We start from the raw sequence: 13,480 nt of genomic DNA, 5'->3' as shown, positions 1-13,480 counted from the left end.
CTGCTTTGAAAAGCCTAATCCTATTTGTTATGGTGAACCTTACATAAAATGGAAATACACGGCTGACAATCTTCAACGTGCTTAAAAACAAGTAAACAAAACCAAAAAACAAAAATCAGGAGCTAGCAATTAAAATCCTCCAAACGCCCGCGCTCCGCAAATACTTCTTCCAAAGAAGTCTAGTATAGTCTGGGTATTCCTGTGACCGCTGGCCGGACATTCCTTCGGGAAAAGCTGCTTCTCGTGTGAGGTACAAAGACAGTAAACCCCTTCTTTTTATCCCTCATTCACTCTGCAGGGGGTAGAATAAAAGAGAGGCTGAATGAAGTCTTCTTTACGCATCTGGGTGCATCCTCTTGTCTCCTGAACCCATCCTCCCGCCTCCCCGACCTAAGGAGGCCGTAGCTGAGCACCTGGAGACCAATAGTTATTCCAGGCACTGCGCCCCGGGGGCGCCAGGCCTCAACCCTATAGGCCGGTCCCGGAGAAGCCGGGGCTGCGGGGGGGAAATCAAGGCTCCTTGGGGGCGCCAGGAAAGATCAGTGCTCTGACTCGCCACGGACCGGAATCGGGTAGGGTAGGGGAGAAGTGAGTTCCACCCCCATATTCCCGGTGACAAAACGAGGTAGAGGGGAAGAGGGCTACACAACTCGAGCAAGGGTAGAGTCAGGGAACAAAGAGGAGGAAGATGAGACAGCCACACCAACGCAGACGCAGAAGGGCTCTCCGACTTTACGCAAGTGGCCCGCATCTCCACGGTACTCAGCTCCCCTTACGCCACTGGCTTGGTCTCAGAGCCTTCGCGAATATGGCTTTGCGCACTGCGGCGGGGCTGCGCCGCAACCGAGCTTGGCCCTGTGACTCCTCCCCACCGCTCTACGCGGATTGGTGGTAGAGTGCAACCAGACTGCTGATTGGGTGGCGAAGGAGCCATTCGGGGCGGCTCTGGTGGGTTCGGCTGCTCCAGAGTGATAAGTTCGGCTTCAGACACGCCTCAGCGCCAGCAGCGAGTCGGAGCTCTATGGAGGTGGCGGCGAGTACCGGGTGGTGGCTGCGGCAGCGACTCCTCTGAGCTGAGAGTTTCAAGTCGTTCCCGACTCCTTCCTCCCCCTTCCCTCCCCCTTTTTTGTTTTCCGTTCCCCTTTCCCCTCCCTTCCCTGTCCCCGACGACCGGATCCTGAGGAGGCAGCTGCGGCGGCAGCTGCTGAGTTCTCGGTGAAGGTGAGTGGAGCCGCCGCCGCCGCCGAGTAGAGCGCTCTAAAATGGCCGCCGTCCCCTGGCCGCTTCTTCTCGAGCGGTACAAAATGGCGGCCGCAGGCGGAGCCGGGCGGGGCGGCCCTTGTTAGCGTGTTTTCCGCGCTCCGGGCACCTAGAAATTCTTCTCCTTTGTTCTCCTTTCCCGTTGCTGATGGAGTAGAAGGAAACCGGGAGCCGTGGCGTCCCCCGGCCGTCATCGTGGCTGTCGGTGGCCGGGGTCAGGGCGGGCCGAGGCGCTGGTGTGCTCGGAGGGAGAGAGCGTGGCGGGGCCGCACGCGCCCCGGCGGGGAGCGACGTGCAGGCCGGCGGGGGGCCCGGCCGTTGGCGCGGGACCAGCCGAGGCGTAGGAGTCCCGGAGTCCGTTCTCCCGGCGGGGAGGTGGTATGTGAGGCCCCGGTGCCGGCGGGGAGCAGGCCCCGCCTGGGACCGGCGAGGGTAGAGAAAACTAGGATTTGCGTCTTTTTGTCAGCAGGGAAGGGAACGGAGAAGCGGCTGTCAGTCCCTCGGGGATTTATGCGGAGGGAGGGGGCCCGCTCGGAGGCGGCGGGTGGGAAGGAGGCCGCCTTCCTGCCTGGAGAACAAAGAGCCGGGCGCTGGGCCGGCGGGGGCGGCCTCCGCTCCTCCCCGCCGAGGCTTGCCCCCAGCGGCTTCGAGGGGAGGCTGTCGGAAGCACTTCCCTAACTCCAGCCTGGGTGGGAGGAATCCACTGCTCTTTTGTTCCCAGGAAGGGAAAAAATGGGGCGGAGGTTCCTGCTGCCATGTTGTTGCCGGTGTCTTCCGCCTGAGTGCCAGCCACCGTACACCCATGTCCCTCTCGCATCTTCCTGGATGCCCTGTGTGCGGAGGGGTTAAAAGAACGGACAGTGAAGGAAAACTGCTAAACAGCCTTTAGTCAGGTCTTATTCGGCCCGCTGGGCTCGTCGTCGAGGCAGTGCAAACTTAGGATATTTTCCACATAACATGCCCGTGCGGATAAGTTAGGTTTTCTGTTCTTGATGTCGGTGCTCAGCTTTCAAGAAAGTAGAATGTGGCTTTTTCAAAGATTCGTTGTTCACAGTTGAAATGCTGCCTCTTGTATTTCTGTGAAGGTTCTTTGCATCTTTGAACATAAGGGAATTTCCAGGTGGCTAAGCAAAATAATTGTCCACTTGTGTTTGAGTACGTTCTATTTTAGTCTTAGGAAATCTGCAATGCAGTCAAAGTTCAGTTAACTGCAGTGCCAGGATCTGAAATAAATTCTAATTGAAGGAAACTATAGATTTGTGTGTTAGCAGTGTCTAATTTTGGTACTCTTTCTCATTCTAGGTTTTTCATTTCTCCCATCCTCTTCCCTCCCCACCCCATCCATTAATATTATTCTTTTGAAGATTCTTCGTTGTCAAGCCGCCAAAGTGGAGAGTGCGATCGCAGAAGGGGGTGCTTCTCGTTTCAGGTATGTGGAGATTTATTTTTGGCAATTGTTACCAAGAGACCAATCACAAAATCAAAAGAATCCCCACGCTGAGTAATTCTGACTTAATATGCTGCAAGTTCAATGTATAATGTGCCACGAACATTTTTTTTTTTTTAAGTTCTTCTCATTATCTTTTTGTTTGTCCTCTGAAGAGTAGTTGTCAGTGATTTGACTTTCCTTTAGGCCCAGTTTCCTCTTCGTCTATAGTGTAATTTCTGAAATACAGAATACTTAAAGAGACCCTTTAGCCCTTTTAAGTGAGACAGGTGGCATATGGATTTTTAAAGAAGTTTTTCTTTTAAATAGTGCTTCTTCGGGCGGAGGAGGAAGTAGGGGTGCACCTCAGCACTATCCCAAGACTGCTGGCAACAGGTATAGTAAGTGTGTAGAAGCCATGAGTTGCCATAGAACAGATTTAGTGTAATAGTATTTCACACATATAACGATGTAGTTACAGATATCGAGAATCTTAATCATACTGGGCATGGTTTCTGCTACGTATCTTAGAATATCAGCTCTTAATTATCCTTTTTGCTAAATTACCTGAATTAGGGCTCTCGATCCGCTCTTTATCCTTAGCTCTTTGGATTGTTTTCATTAATATTCAGAAATCAACAATTACTATTATCAGCAGTTACCTGTACTAATTAGTGGTAGAACTGTATGCATGCAAGGAACATGGTCACACAACATTAGAAAATGTTGGTTCTCAAGGTGTGACTCCTAGAACCACCAGCATTGGCATCACCTGGGAGTTTATTAAAAATGCAAATTATCTAGTCCTACCCCAGACCCACTAAAACAGAAACTGCGGGTGGGCCCAGCAATCTCTTTTAACGAGCCCTTCAGGTGATTCTGAATTTGAGAAGCATTGATTGCGAGTTGCTTAGTTGTAAGGGAAACTGAAAACATGTAAACTGCTTATTCTATTTAGAAAGATATCCGAGTGGGATGACGTTTGATAAGTGACTGTGCTAGGTTTTAAATCATCTTAATTAGGAATCTTATAAATTTTTACTAGCGAGTTCCTGGGGAAAACCCCAGGGCAAAACGCTCAGAAATGGATTCCTGCACGAAGCACTAGACGAGATGACAACTCCGCAGCAAACAACTCCGCAAATGAAAAAGAACGACATGATGCAATCTTCAGGAAAGTAAGAGGGTAAGTTTATAGATCTGCTTTGTTCTTTCACTAAAACGAGGGAAAAAGAATGAGTTGGCTGGGTTTGTCTCGTGTGTAGGCTGTATTACTTAGAAGGCAATGTTCACGTCCAAAGTGTGTATTTTAACGAATGCCAGTGTTGGCAGTTTTATCTTAAACTGAAGAGCAGCATGTTGGCTATTTTGAGGCTTAAGAGTTGCTTGTGGTCATTGAGTTAAAATACATAAGCCTTTTTGTCCTGATATTTCCCATGCCTGATGTGTAACCCACTGAAGAAGCATGGAACACACTGGTCTTAGTTCCTGGATTTTAGCCTTAATAAGATTCTTGCTCTCTGACTTTTGAGGTAGTGAGATTTGTCAAACAGCTGGGGACCCCGAAGCAGGTACAGATATTACCTGAATAACAGCTTTATTTTAACATACCTTTGGTTATACGGGTAAGATGGGTCTTGAAGAAAAAATTAATTTCAAAGTTGTTTTTCAACTCTTAATTTTTTGTGTGTTGCCTGACACTTAGTATGATTCCTTTCTCCCCAGCATACTAAATAAGCTTACTCCTGAAAAGTTTGACAAGCTATGCCTTGAGCTCCTCAATGTGGGTGTAGAGTCTAAACTCATCCTTAAAGGGGTCATACTGCTGGTAAGTTAAAAATTGGCTTAGCTGAAAGGGAGAGTAAAATAGTTAACAGACCCAGGTTTTCTGTACATTACATTGTTGCTTAAAACTTGGAGGCGTGAGCTACGTGTTTATTGAATTGTGATGGTGATTTTAAAAATAACCAACTTTTAATGGCATCAGATTTAAGAGGTGGGTTTTTACTTTTCGTGTTGAAGTATAGTGTGACATACAATTTCATATTAGTTTCACATACACAACAGAGATTTGCTAATTTCATACATTACACAGTGCTTACCCCAAGTGTGGTTGTCCTTTGTCCTAAAAGGTGAATTTGTAAATTGTTCATACAATGCTTGGAGAGTTAAATGGGCTAAGCACAGGCTATTCACATTTTTTGCGTTTTTCTTTCTGTGGAAAACCTATTTTGGTCTTGGAAATGAATTGTATGATAGTTGATAATAAGATTTCAGTGTCTGTTTATAGTTTCAGTATCCAAGATATTTTTAACTCTTGGAGGGGGTGGGGGGGCTTTACTTGTAAGAGATCTGTATAGTTGGACTTTTTTGGTACCGTGTTGCAGCTAGTGTTTAAGTGCTTGTATTTTTCAGGCTGTGTGCTAATAATCATTTTATATGCATAAGGTAAATGAGGCAGAGTTTGTCAGTAAAGTTAGGAGGTTTAAGATTCTTAAGGCTTATAAGGAAGTATTAAGTTAAAGGAAGGGTACTTTCAGAAGGTTGTCCTATTTAAAAAAAAGAAAAATGCCATTTTCTGTAGATTGTGGACAAAGCCCTAGAAGAGCCAAAGTATAGCTCACTGTATGCTCAGCTATGTCTGCGATTGGCAGAAGATGCACCAAACTTTGATGGCCCAGCAGCAGAGGGTCAACCAGGACAGAAGCAAAGCACAGTAAGTGGTAGTGTTTGCTTGCTTATTTCAAAGTTGATTTGAAAGATTGCATTTAACAAAATCTGCCAAATGTCTTTGTTTCCAATAGACATTCAGACGCCTCCTAATTTCCAAATTACAAGATGAATTTGAAAACCGAACCAGAAATGTTGATGGTGAGAGTTTATGTTTGATACCTAAGTACTACTGAGGATATTGAATTTCATTTTGAATGTTGACTTTTTTCTGTTGTGTATTTTCAGTCTATGATAAGCGTGAAAATCCCCTCCTCCCCGAGGAGGAGGAACAGAGAGCCATTGCTAAGATCAAGATGTTGGGGAACATCAAATTCATTGGAGAACTTGGAAAGCTTGATCTTATTCATGAATCTATCCTTCATAAGTGCATCAAAACAGTAAGTATGTGAATGTAGGCTTAGATTTATCACTGGTTACATGATTATTTGTGGGAGAGGGGTCAATTATAATTACTTTGTGCTATCTGAGAATGTTGGTAGGTTAGTTTAATATTTCAGAATGGTCAGCAAAACTGCTAGTTAAATGTTGTAAATAGTGACTTGAAGTATGCAGTGTGTTTTGTAAAATACAGGTAGAAAAGTGTTACAACTTAAGATTTTGTCAACACATTGGCATTTCTTTTTGGTAGCTTTTGGAAAAGAAGAAGAGAGTCCAACTCAAAGATATGGGAGAGGATTTGGAGTGCCTCTGTCAGATAATGAGGACAGTGGGACCTAGATTAGACCATGAACGAGCCAAGGTATGTTATTAAGTAGCTTGTGTTAATTTTCTTCAAATCAAAGGACTTGTTTTTGTGATACAGGGGATTATCATATTAGCCCATCAACTTTGATTATAACGTGAGAAGTCTTAAAAGCCTTAAATAGTACACTTTTGTCATAACATGTTTTAGTGAAGTATTTTTCTCTTCTATTAGTCCTTAATGGATCAGTACTTTGCCCGAATGTGCTCCTTGATGCTAAGTAAGGAATTGCCAGCGAGGATTCGTTTCCTGCTGCAGGTAAAACTGGTTTAACTGTGTTGATAAGCTGATTTCTTCTCTTTGGAAATACTAAAATTAAAACTTACCGGAACTATTTTTGAATTAAAGGATACCGTAGAGTTGCGAGAACACCATTGGGTTCCTCGCAAGGCTTTTCTTGACAATGGACCAAAGACGATCAATCAAATCCGTCAAGATGCAGTAAAAGTAAGATACTGATGTTTTTTTTTAATCCAGTTGGTTTTAAGTTTATTGAACCACAAGGATCCTATTAACACTTGAGACTCCTCTTAGTGGTGGAGCTTATTAATGTTTTTAGTTTCTTGTTTACCATTTGGGGAAGAAATTATATACAGAAATTGCATAATTAGCACTCCAGTAGCCTGAAAGGATTTTTTTCCCCCCAAATGAGAATTATTTATGTAAAATAGTGTCTAGAATCAGGTGTTTATTCGCTATTTCTAAAGGATCTAGGAGTCTTTATTCCTGCTCCTATGGCTCAAGGGATGAGAAGTGACTTCTTTCTGGAGGGACCGTTCATGCCACCCAGGATGAAAATGGATAGGGACCCACTTGGAGGACTTGCTGATATGTTTGGACAAATGCCAGGTGATTTTGAACAAAACCGTGGTTTTGTTAAAATAAAAAATCAACTTTAAATGTTTTAACAGTAGCAGAGTTGTAAAGAGTTGTTCTGTATGTATTTTAAGGTAGCGGAATTGGTACTGGTCCAGGAGTTATCCAGGATAGATTTTCACCCACCATGGGGCGTCATCGTTCTAATCAACTCTTCAATGGCCATGGGGGACACATCATGCCTCCCACACAATCGCAGTTTGGAGAGATGGGAGGCAAGTTTATGAAAAGCCAGGTAAGGAAACGTAAGAATGCTTAGGCAACAAATATTAAATCCTCCAATACATGTGATTTATTTTTTGCTTTTTTAAAAGTGGTATTTTAGGGTCATGTTTGTTTTTCTAAACCAAAGCATCTGTGTGACCAGTTACTTAAAACTGGGTAAGATGCTTATCCTTAAAATTAGTAAAATCACAGCGTTTTTATTTGATAGGACTAAATTTTTATTCTTCCCTTGTTGCATCTTTACTTTCTCTGGGCAAATTCAGTTTAGCTTTCCTTATGGCTTGGCTCATTCCTTTGGTACTTGATTACCATAATTTGTGGACCCCTTTTTATCTAGACTTTCTTTCTCCCTTTCTAAAATAGGGGCTAAGCCAGCTCTACCATAACCAGAGTCAGGGACTCTTATCCCAGCTGCAAGGACAGTCGAAGGATATGCCACCTCGGTTTTCTAAGAAAGGACAGCTTAATGCAGATGAGGTACATTTGCCTATGTTACTTCTATGCCATAGTTTGTCAATTCAGAAATCTATTGCCCGATGATTATAAATAAGACGCGTTATTAAGAGGACTTAATGCTGGAGTTCTTTAATTCTTTCTTTTCTATACTTCTTTTTCTTTCTTTGGATGTCCAGCGTCCTATGAGCGAAGATTATGAGATATGAGGGCAAGTCTCTTAAAATCTTCAATTAAAGCAAAGAAAATGGTTGTCAGGATTTTGTGTTTTTCTGTATATAGAATGACTTAACTATAAGAATAAAACAAGACATTTTCTAGCTAATACTTTAGTGATGCTTATTCTAGGAGAATCCTAGTACAAATACAAGATTTTTGTAACTGTATATTATTTTCATGTGGATCAGATCTTTAGTTTTCTTGCCAGAAGTTACGTTAACATGGAGCTTACTTTTCAGCGGTCCATTCTCTAACTTCCGCCCTAGATTCTAGGATGTCTGTATATACTGAATTAATCTTAGGATGTTGGATCTAATGTTTACCAACTGCATGTTAACTTTGTTTTGTTTTCAATTCTAGATTAGCCTGAGGCCTGCTCAGTCGTTCTTAATGAATAAAAATCAAGTGCCAAAGCTTCAGCCCCAGATAACTATGATTCCTCCTAGTGCACAACCACCACGCACTCAAACACCACCTCTGGGACAGGTATGGACTGTAGTAGGATAGTATTTTCTATGGTTATGGTATTTTATGAAGATGTCTGAAGATTTTTTTTAGGGTCTTTCCTATAACTTCACACACTTTAAAAAAAATGAAGTCATACTTGTCATGTTGCTGTGTTTTTGTTTGTTTTTAGACACCTCAGCTTGGTCTCAAAACTAATCCTCCACTTATCCAGGAAAAGCCTGCCAAGACTAGTAAAAAGCCACCACCATCAAAGGAAGAACTACTTAAACTAACTGTAAGTTTCAAATAATCCCATAGTCTGATTCATGGAGTCTATTTGAGATAGGAAAACACTAAAGAGATTTGGATTGTGTTCTTTTCAGGAAACTGTTGTGACTGAATATCTGAATAGTGGGAACGCGAATGAAGCGGTCAGTGGTGTGAGAGAGATGAGGGCTCCAAAACACTTTCTTCCTGAGATGTTAAGCAAAGTAATTATCCTGTCACTAGATAGAAGTGATGAAGATAAAGAAAAAGCAAGTTCTTTGATCAGTTTGCTCAAACAGGAAGGGATAGCCACCAGTGACAACTTCATGCAGGTGAGAACACTGCTCTGATTCTGGGGGAACTTTTTTGCATTCACGTTTGAGAACTGCTAAGTTGATTGTGTTGTGTATTCCTTCTAAGGCTTTCCTGAACGTATTGGACCAGTGCCCCAAACTGGAGGTTGACATCCCCTTGGTGAAATCATATTTAGCACAGTTTGCAGCTCGTGCCATCATTTCAGAGCTGGTGAGCATTTCAGAACTAGCTCAACCACTGGAAAGTGGCACCCATTTTCCTCTCTTCTTACTTTGTCTTCAGCAATTAGCTAAATTACAAGATCGAGAATGGTTAACAGAACTTTTTCAACAAAGCAAGGTCAATATGCAGAAAATGCTCCCAGGTAAGAGAATTTTGGGGATTTTTTTTCTTAATACAAAATCTGAAGAGTCTTTAGTATCTTGAGTGGATCTATACAAATCAGACTGGATTATCTTGTCCAGATAATGATAAGCATTACCATAGGTTAGATTTCACTTTTATGAAAAGTGATAATGATTTAACTGCTCTCATTTGATCCAGATACTGTTTGCTTTGCTGGATTATTATAAATCTTGTACATTTGGGAAATCATTTGTAAAGCCATTTTCTAGACAGGCCAACTGGCTAAAATGAACTACCTGCTGATGTGTAGATGGTTTTGTCTCTTCAGAAATTGATCAGAATAAGGACCGCATGTTGGAGATTTTGGAAGGAAAGGGACTGAGTTTCTTATTCCCACTCCTCAAATTGGAGAAGGAATTGTTGAAGCAAATAAAGTTGGATCCATCCCCTCAAACCATATATAAATGGATTAAAGATAACATCTCCCCCAAACTTCATGTAGATAAAGGATTTGTGAACATCTTAATGACTAGGTAAGGTAAAGTCCAGGGTTACATTAACACTTGTTTTATTTACTAGAAAAAAGTATAAGGCAAGGGACTAAGGATGGTCTTTCTTGGGCTAGAAAATTTTGCTTTGGGGTTCTGACAAGATCTCTTTCTGTGCAGCTTCTTACAGTATATTTCTAGTGAAGTAAACCCACCCAGTGATGAGACAGATTCTTCCTCTGCTCCTTCCAAAGAACAGTTAGAGCAGGAAAAACAACTGCTGCTTTCTTTCAAGCCAGTAATGCAGAAATTCCTTCATGATCACGTTGATCTGCAAGTCAGTGCCCTGTATGCTCTGCAGGTGCACTGCTACAACAGCAACTTCCCCAAAGGTGAGTGGCCGAGGACAGTAGCCGGGCAGTGGCGAGCGTGGGGCAGTTTTTTCCACATCACACTAGATCACGGGGTTTGTGTGTTATCTTTTAGGCATGTTGCTCCGCTTTTTTGTTCACTTTTATGACATGGAAATTATTGAAGAAGAAGCTTTTTTGGCTTGGAAAGAAGATATAACCCAAGAATTTCCTGGGAAAGGCAAGGCTTTGTTCCAGGTAAATCTTTTGTTGGAGGCATTTAGTCTGCTTTTTTCAGTTTACTTAGTATTTAGTGAAGTACAGGAGGCAAAATAGTTGTAGTTTTATCTGTATGTATCTTTCTGCATGTTTACAAGCTTTGGTAAAAATAGTACAGTGAGGGAAAGCTGTGAAGTGGTGTAAGGCTTCTATCCTAGTGATTACATATGTAAGATGTTGGCAGCTAACATTTTTTAGAAGTAAAGCTACTCCCAAAGGTTGAATGGTTGAGTGATTTCACAAGATTGGATTTAAGCTTTTAAAAAAATGTTAGTAAAGAAGAGATTGCTTCTCATTTCTCACATCTTCATTTTCTGTGAGTGGAATTCTAGTCCTAGGGGAAGACCTTTATATCTCTGGGGATTCTAAAATCACAGTACATTAATCACCTACAGAGTAGTTGAAAAACCAGTTTCAGATTTAGCGGGTCTGTGGTACACAACACAGTCCAGGCGATTCTCATGCTGATTTCATAGGGGATCAGGCTTTGAGAAACACTGGTCTCTACAGTATTTTCTTCCTAAGGTTCACAGGTGAGCTTTGTGAGCTAATCATTCTCCCTGCCCTTGGGGAATCTGCTAGCAATTCTGGGGTAGGGCTAGAAATCTTTTTAGGAATCTTTCTCTTCTCTCTCTCCCCAATATTGCTAACATAATTCAGGTTTGGGAGAACCCCTGTCCCATACTAAAATGAGCCTACGATGTGATTGGAAGTAGTGTCAAGAAGTCAACAGCTTCCCAAATATAAAGAATAAATTCTCTTTAATAGCCAAGTAATATTTACAGTATGTTCTGAGGCTTTTGTTACTATAAAGGGTGTACCACCTAAAACTTAGGATCAAGCTAGCAAACCCACTAAAGGAGCTAAGTCAAAACTATGGATTTGAGTTTCTCTTTCAGAAGCATGGCTTAATTCTGTTAACTTACAAATTTACAGGTGAATCAGTGGCTAACCTGGCTAGAAACTGCTGAAGAAGAAGAATCTGAGGAAGAAGCTGACTAAAGAACCAGCCAAAGCCTTAAATTGTGCAAAACATACTGTTGCTATGACGTAACTGCATTTGACCTAACCACTGCGAAAATTCATTCCGCTGTAATGTTTTCACAATATTTAAAGCAGAAGCACGTCAGTTAGGATTTCCTTCTGCATAAGGTTTTTTTGTAGTGTAATGTCTTAATCATAGTCTACCATCAAATATTTTAGGAGTATCTTTAATGTTTAGATAGTATATTAGCAGCATGCAATAATTACATCATAAGTTCTCAAGCAGAGGCAGTCTATTGCAAGGACCTTCTTTGCTGCCAGTTATCATAGGCTGTTTTAAGTTAGAAAACTGAATAGCAACACTGAATACTGTAGAAATGCACTTTGCTCAGTAATACTTGAGTTGTTGCAATATTTGATTATCCATTTGGTTGTTACAGAAAAATTCTTAACTGTAATTGATGGTTGTTGCCGTAATAGTATATTGCCTGTATTTCTACCTCTAGTAATGGGCTTTATGTGCTAGATTTTAATATCCTTGAGCCTGGGCAAGTGCACAAGTCTTTTTAAAAGAAACATGGTTTACTTGCACAAAACTGATCAGTTTTGAGAGATCATTAATGCCCTTGAAGTGGTTTTGTGGGTGTGAAACAAATGGTGAGAATTTGAATTGGTCCCTCTTATTATAGTATTGAAATTAAGTCTACTTAATTTATCAAGTCATGTTCATGCCCTGATTTTATATACTTGTATCTATCAATAAACATTGTGATACTTGATAGAGTTGTGTGTGACTTAAGTAGCAACTACAGGCAGGTTTAGGAATTATGGTTTAGGAGCACCTGGGTGGCTTAGTGAATTAAGCATCCACATCTCGATTCACGATGATCTCATGGGTCGTGATATGGAGGCCCACGTCCAGCTCTGTGCTGACAGCACGGAGCTTGCTTGGGATTCTCTCTCTGACCCTCCCCTGCTCCTGTACACACACTGTTGCTCTCTCAAACCTTTAAAAAAAAAAATGACAGAGAAAATTCAAGGGGAAGTCTCACAAATTTAGAGAACCCTTAATGCATAGCAACAAACTTGGTGACATTTGTCCTGTGAAATACATGGTAACTTGAGAAGCTAACCATACATGGATGGCCGGACGACACAAAAATGACCGTGGTGTAGTAGCAGTGGTATATCTTAAAACCCACTATACTATGGAATGGTATTAAGTCAAGATAGTACTTTGGTCTGCACAGCCCTACATCTGATCTGGTCTGCAGTCCTGTCCTTTTCCCAACACCCTATTTCTCTAACTTCCTGCAACTTGGCACTCATTCATTCTCCTGCCACGCTGGCCTCCTTCCTGGGACATGCCAAGCATAAGCGGCTTTTTCCCATTTATCCCCTCACCCCCATAACTAGATGACTTGGCTCCCCAAGTTGTGGCTCAAATGCCGGGTTAATTAGGACCCCACTGTCTACCCTATTTAAAAAATGTAACTCAGGGCTACCTGGCTGGCTCAGTGGGAAGAGCATGTGACTATTGACTTCAGGGTTTGGAGTTACAGCGCCATGGGTGTAGAGCTTACTTTAATAACAAAAACAAAACGCACATAATTCTCTTCTTTTTACATTGTGCCATGACCACCATTACTGCATATTTAGGTCTAACTCCCTCCAGGATGTGAGGAGATGGAGTTTTTTGTTCTGTTTGGCTGTATCTATCCCCAGCACCTAGAACAGAGCCTAGCACACAGAATACTTAACCAAGTCACAAATTAATAAAATTACTCTACCTGACAGGATCTGGACCTAAAAGGAAAAAGTGGAAAGGACGGACTTGAGTAACAAGATAGGGTTCATTCCTACCACTTAGTAGCAGTGTGATCTTAGGCAAGGTACTTTGTTCCTCTGAGCTGATTTGAAAATGGGAATAATGCCACGAGAACTAAAAGTAATGTGAATGTCACTAGCAAGAGAGCCTCCTACGGAAGTAGGCCTTTAATGTATGTGAATTCACATTTTACCTTAGCTGCTTCCATCCCGAGCTTCCAGTCAGCACATCAATCCAATGGGC

The 13,480-nt window shown here is 42.1% G+C and overlaps 1 protein-coding gene and 1 non-coding gene across 2 annotated transcripts; both read left to right on the top strand.

The window, feature by feature from the left end:
* Window positions 1–2,217: 2,217 nt before the first annotated feature.
* EIF4G2 (eukaryotic translation initiation factor 4 gamma 2) lies at window positions 2,218–12,188 on the top strand. The gene is made up of 22 exons (XM_047072017.1): window positions 2,218–2,233; window positions 2,563–2,689; window positions 3,017–3,082; window positions 3,732–3,872; window positions 4,412–4,514; window positions 5,271–5,402; window positions 5,491–5,557; window positions 5,645–5,796; window positions 6,048–6,158; window positions 6,336–6,419; window positions 6,510–6,608; window positions 6,869–7,010; window positions 7,112–7,272; window positions 7,626–7,739; window positions 8,295–8,420; window positions 8,572–8,676; window positions 8,765–8,980; window positions 9,069–9,327; window positions 9,637–9,841; window positions 9,977–10,188; window positions 10,283–10,404; window positions 11,362–12,188. The coding sequence occupies exons 1-22, from the start codon at window positions 2,218–2,220 to the stop codon at window positions 11,425–11,427; spliced, it is 2,826 nt and encodes a 941-aa protein (XP_046927973.1). The 3' UTR covers window positions 11,428–12,188.
* Window positions 7,792–7,930, top strand: LOC124506595 (small nucleolar RNA SNORD97). The gene has a single exon (XR_006960842.1). It is a non-coding gene; the product is annotated as a small nucleolar RNA SNORD97 (small nucleolar RNA).
* Window positions 12,189–13,480: the final 1,292 nt, after the last annotated feature.

This window comes from Lynx rufus, unplaced genomic scaffold, assembly GCF_022079265.1.
Source record: "Lynx rufus isolate CCGP_SWC_20201006 ecotype Redwood Valley unplaced genomic scaffold, mLynRuf1.p SCAF_9, whole genome shotgun sequence".
In the NCBI taxonomy this organism is placed as follows: Eukaryota; Metazoa; Chordata; class Mammalia; order Carnivora; family Felidae; genus Lynx; species Lynx rufus.
The sequence above is the reverse complement of the archived record's forward strand: the minus strand, read 5'-3'. Positions and strand labels throughout refer to the sequence as shown.